General features: G+C 37.2%; 1 protein-coding gene across 3 annotated transcripts; it reads right to left on the bottom strand.

Annotated features, from left to right (window-relative positions):
• Positions 1–383: 383 nt before the first annotated feature.
• Positions 384–3,894, bottom strand: LOC130983141 (peroxisome biogenesis protein 3-2-like). 3 transcript variants are annotated; one of them, XM_057907323.1, is made up of 8 exons: positions 3,494–3,894; positions 3,196–3,357; positions 2,846–3,045; positions 2,597–2,727; positions 2,386–2,496; positions 1,782–1,909; positions 1,022–1,231; positions 384–931 (listed from the first exon to the last, which is right to left on the bottom strand). In XM_057907323.1, the coding sequence occupies exons 1-8, from the start codon at positions 3,505–3,507 to the stop codon at positions 673–675; spliced, it is 1,215 nt and encodes a 404-aa protein (XP_057763306.1). In that variant the 5' UTR covers positions 3,508–3,894; the 3' UTR covers positions 384–672. The 3 variants fall into 3 exon arrangements, with proteins under 3 accessions (XP_057763306.1, XP_057763307.1, XP_057763308.1); XM_057907324.1 differs by having other exon boundaries at positions 2,386–2,439; positions 3,494–3,893; XM_057907325.1 differs by lacking the exon at positions 2,386–2,496 and having other exon boundaries at positions 3,494–3,892.
• Between the last annotated feature and the right edge of the window lie 2,020 nt (positions 3,895–5,914).

The raw sequence follows: 5,914 nt of genomic DNA, 5'->3' as shown, positions 1-5,914 counted from the left end.
AAGAACTAATATAGTACCCGAGACTAAATCTCGAGAATCAATATATTGAATTTTGAATCTGAAGTATTAAAATGGCAAAAACTGTCAATTTCAGAACAATGGGTAGCTGGTGATATCCCATTAAATCAGTGCAATCAATATTAATAAATCAATATATGATATGTTTCTATTTAGTGAACCACAGAAAGAAGAAAAATCATCATCTCATCTCTGCTCTTCCCTCACTTATCCTTTTATTCAAAAGATCAGTCTGTTGATCATCAGACGCATATATATATATAAAGAATTCTGATGTGGAAACCAAAAGACCAAGCACTGGCATAGTTACAATTAATAATTTGAATTGCCAATCCAACAAGCACTATATGAAATGAATAAACATGTTTATGAAATCATGTCACTTATATTACTGAAAGAAAAGGAAGCATAGATGTAGTCGCTAATAAAGCCGGGTTTCTGGTTCCTCCAAAAGCCTCCTAGTTAGAGCAAAAGGGGGAGCAGCATCATACAACAACACTTGATAGTTGATACACCAAAGGGAAATGTCATATACTGATTCTGATAAACGCTAATCTCTTTGCACCTTTTGAATATTTGTACACTAATACCACATACCTTCCAATGCAATAAATTGAATCTTTTGTCTCTTTTGTTCGAAACATAAAATCTTAATCAATATGCACTTGGCATATTTGCATAGAGGCGAGTGAAAAATGGTTCAACCTCTGGTATACATTTAATGATTCTGATGAACTGATTCTTGCTGGGTTCTTCAAGGAGCAAAGGGCACATCTGTGCAACTTGAGGCAAGACTCTCGCCAGAGGCAGCCCCGTTGCTATACTTCCTCCTCTAAATTTAGCTCCCATCTGCTCCACCACTGCATTCACCACCACTTTCATACATATCTCTATAATGCTCCCAAATTCAGCACTGAAAAAGAAAGGAAGCAAATCATTTTGAGTGATGGTGAAACTCAATAATGAAATAGTATCAACCCTTCTCTCACAGAAATATATAAACCTTAATAACACTGCTCGCGCTTCCATCATAAGTTGTTCAAATTCCGTCACATCAGAAGGAGCTGGATCATCAATTCTGGAAGTTGCAGAATCCTCGGGCATCACATACTTTATCCAGGAGTGTGGACTCCCTTGGCTCATGAATATGATGAGTATCTGCATTATTGTTTCATGTAGTGCTGTACTGTTGAAGAAATGGCTCAGCTGCTTTCTGCAAATTGAAATTATGTTGCTTCATTCAAAATAGGTTTTAAGACATCTCTAGAGTCCAGATCCTACAAACTAAGTCAGTATTTGCAAGTCCCAACCCAATTATTAACCCAAGACTTAATTACCTCTCTATTGAAATATACATGAAGCCAAGAAAGGCACAATTTTTGGTGAACTATTTAACTGTTGCTTTATTGCGAACTTTTAAAGGAGGCTGCTCAAAGTTTGATAGATGTGTTTTAGATGCATAACTTTGAATCCATCAGGTTTATACGTCCAGCCAGGTGTTTAATACCAAATGGATGGTTCAACTTAAAAGAATTAGAAGCAATCTGGATTTTCAGTTCAAAAACAAGTGAGGAGAAGATTTAAAGTCTGGAAGTTTCAAAACACAGTTCCAGATATTGACAGCTTGACAAATAAATTTCTTTGGCCTCAACTGTACAATTTAGCTCATGCAATCTTATGAAGAGTTTAAAAACAATACTTTATATATCTGGGAGAAGATTCCCCACTACTTGCTATTATCAGAATATAAAAAGAAACATCACCCTTTGAGAGCTTCTTGCGTTGCCGCCTCCATATCTGAAATCAAGGGAGGCATGCCATGTTGACAGAGAAAATCAACAGTTCCTAGAAATTTCTGCTGGTCTTCTTTATCAACCAGATCTCCACTTTCCTACACACAAACCGAGAAGAATAATAAAGCTTTTTAGGTTAAACGGGATCTTCCATGTGTGAAATAGTTGATATTTCAAATGTATTCGCAGTAATCTTGAATTGGATGGTTCTTTTGCAGTTTAATTAGGAATAAGGAAGACAATAAATACAGTCCCTAAAAGATTTGACTGGAAAGCTTTGAAATTCTGGCCTCTCTAGAGAATTGACCTGTGCACTGATTCAATCAACAGAGTAGCAAACACCTAAATTTTAACTAGAGAAACTATTCCAATTTTTTAAATACTTTCTCACCTCTCCCTGGAATTAAGTTCATCACCTAAACATAATCTCAAGATAAAATATAAAATCCATAGCACCGAAATGACAGCCAACAAATAACAGCAGCTAATTGTTTCATAGCATCTGTGAAACCAAGCAAAATGCAAGGAAAATTCTAAAGCCTCAACTATAGACTATAACCTTTATATGACATACTCGCTCTCTATTAGTCACAAATGTTCCACCTTTCTCAGGAATTTGTGCTGTCACCTGCACTCCATTCAGGAGAGGACCTATAAAGCGTGATATCTGGTTTCCTTTAAACTCCTTATATATCCAAAGCATCCCATTATACTCAACATAATAAGAGTCATAAACAAATAAACTCTAAAAAAGGGAAAATGGTGGAAAAAAAAGTTGTTCTCACTGTTGTGCTAGAGCTTTCAAATCTTCGTGCAGTATCAATATATAGATGCCTTCCTAGAATATTTACTTGAACCTTCGTATATAAACTAAGCATTGTTGTGGCCCATACTGACAACGCCATTCTTGTAAAACCTAGAGAAAAAGAAATTGTGTATAATTAGTTTTCCAAAACACCTTATGGACTATTGCAACCAGACAAACCACAAAGCTACAAGTGTAGTAAATTTGGATGCCAAGATCTGGTTAATACTTAGAATTTTGAGTCTCTCCCATAAATTTAGTTTCTCTGATTGCGTTAAAGTGTTTGGTTGACCCTTCCCTTGTAGGAGTCTCTCAAGAAGCTGAGAAAGATCCAACTCTTCTGCTACGCGACAGCTTAAGTTGTGCATAGCATGAGGCAGTGTCATTACATCCGAAATCGTCTGAATATTCTCAAAGTGAGCTTGCATTCTATCATTCACAGATAAACAAGAGAAGGCAAACGATCAGCATTTGTAAGGCTTAATTGGGATATTGAAAATTTATGATTGAACAAAACATATCCATCTGTGTCCACGTAATATTTAAGATGAAGCATTGGAGCTGGACATTTGACTTAACTGAACCTTCATGAGCTCCTCACTTTCCCTTTGAATTGCGAGTTCTCTCTCAAGTGCATCGAGCCTGCGCCTGTGAGCACCATAAAGCTTATACAAAAGATACCCACTTCCTAAAACACCAACTGAAATGAAAACCTTCCTCCTATGGCGCCTCCACAAATCCCTGATTCCCAATAACAAAACCGTGAACATAATGATCACAAAAGAATAGCGGAAACTAGAAACAAAGCAAATATTCCCAATAAGAACAGTGCACGCCAAGTGTTCGACAAAATGACAAGGAAGGAACCCGAGTGTACCTGACGGAAAGCATTTTGATGATACTAGGAAGAGCGAAAACCCATTAGCATGGCGGAGAAGCTTGGAAATCTATTGTGCAGGTGAGAGTGGAGAGGGAGCAAAGAACGAAGAAAGAGAATCGGGGACGGTTAGTTAGCTGCAAGAAGAAAAAACATTGGAATAGCCGCCAAAAGGATAAAGAGCAGAGAGTGCGCACGCGCACGCGCACCCACGCGCTATGTCTCGAGAAGGAAGTAGCGTTGGTGGTGATGGTGGGTTTAGAAAGAGGAGGGAGGTTCTTGGTTCGGCCTTCTATTCTGAGTCGTGACTCGTGAGTCGAATCGGGGAGCAACTCTGTCGTTCGGAGCCGTGATCATTCATCAGTGATCAATCATCGATATGGATAGGAAGATCCCCAAAAAAGAGAAAATTAAATAGACATAAAACCAAGAAGGAAAAAGATAAATTATACTGTTTCTCCAAATTTTGTTTTGAATTTGCAATAAATCTTTATTTTATCTGTTATTTTTTTATAGTAAATTAGTTAAATTTTATTTTTATAATTGAATAATATCAAAAAATTAATTTTTCAGTTAATATTTTAATTTTTTTAAAATTATATTATTTATTTTAAATTTTAAATTTTAAATTATAAACCTAAATTTTAAAATTAATTAATGGTGCGTGAAATTGATACCTGAGAGCCGTCAGATGATTTGACTGATTTGACTAAATTTTCATCCAACGATTTTCCGGTATCAACTTCACCTGAGTTTTCACCTTAATTAATACTAACTAACTGAAAATTTGTTCTTATATTTTTCTTTTCAACTTTATCCTAAAATAAAAGAAATAACAAGAGAAACTAAGAAGATTGAAGCAAATAAACAAGGAAAAGTAAAGGAAACTAAATCAAAACAAGTAATTAAATCTAAATTTAAGATAAAAATAAACTAAAAACCCTAATTTCTAGAAAGAAAATGGGACTTTTCTCTCTAGAACTAACCTAAGGCATGTTTCCTACACTATTAAATTGCTCCCCTGTTGTTCAATCTTGAAGTCTGCATCAAATAGCCTCAGAAATAAGTTGAATTTGGGCCTAGTTGGCTCAAAAATCATCCCCAACGTATTGCCTTTAATGAGGTCACGAGATCAGAGTCACGCGTGCGCGTCGCCTTGCAAATTCCTTCCTCACACGTACGCGTGGGTGACGCATACGCGTCGCTGGCAGATCTCCTCCTCACGCGTACGCGTGGATGACGCCTGCGCGTGGTCTTGAGTTCAGCAAATCCTCATTTCTTCATGAATTCTCCACTTTGCATGCTTTTCTCTTCACCTCTTCCATCCAATCCTTGCCTTATAAGCCTGAAATCACTCAACAAACATATCAAGGCATCGAATGGGATCGAAGCGAATTAAAATTGGCAAATTAAAGGCCCAAAAAGCATGTTTTTATCTCTTAAGCACAAATTAGGAGAAATTCACAAACTATGCTTTTTCATTGAATAAATGTGAGATAAGTTGATAAAATTTCCTAAATTAAGCACAAGATAAACCACAAAATTTGGGTTTATCATGCCTGGCACACTATCTAGGGATATAGTTCCCGACACACTCTTGCGACTCGAAAGGATGCGAGCGGGATACTCAGCCTCTGACCTCACATCACAACGTTAGCGGGATTAACTACCATCCTTACGCTGGCACCACAATCTCGACAAGCGAGATTAACCACTGTCCTTGCCAGGCGCATAGCGACTCATCGATCTCATTATGTAAATAGTATATAATAAATCTCAGTGATCACTGCTCATATAGAACAAGTCCATTAATACTCATCCCATCATTCTCATCAACCACAATCATTCATTTTCAAGTTCTAAACTCATCATAACCATCATCAATTCTCAATGTATCATCATCTCAACACCCCGTCAATCCCCTTAAGTCATTCCATCACAGAACTTCCCAAGTCTAAGTCGTCTTCTAAACTTATTAACAGAAAATATCTAATTTAAGTTACCTAATCCATTCTCAGTAGTCTCAAAGCCTAACAAGTTAAGAGTTTTAAATAAAAATTAAAGAAGTTTAGAAAGCTAGAGGAACCATTGAAATGTCAAAGAAAATAAGTTTTCTGCAAAACAGGGGGTTATGCGTACGCCTACCTCATCTCGCGTACGCATAAGTGTCAAATTTCCCAAGTCGCATACGCTGATACGCATGCATCACCCGTGTATGCAAGCGTCCAAAACAGAAAAGAGTTGCTGCATATGCATGCCAAAGGCTGCATAAAGCGAAGGTGTAATTTTGACATTTTCGCGTACGTATGCTAGTGCCGCGTACGCATGAGTACTGGTCAGAGGCCAAGACTAGCATCGTGTGGCACTGTCCGCGTACGCATGCCTCAAAAACTTTGGAAAAACTTAAAAGATGCAAAATTC

This window comes from Arachis stenosperma, chromosome 5 (genome assembly GCF_014773155.1).
Source record: "Arachis stenosperma cultivar V10309 chromosome 5, arast.V10309.gnm1.PFL2, whole genome shotgun sequence".
Classification (NCBI taxonomy): Eukaryota; Viridiplantae; Streptophyta; class Magnoliopsida; order Fabales; family Fabaceae; genus Arachis; species Arachis stenosperma.
The sequence above is the reverse complement of the archived record's forward strand: the minus strand, read 5'-3'. Positions and strand labels throughout refer to the sequence as shown.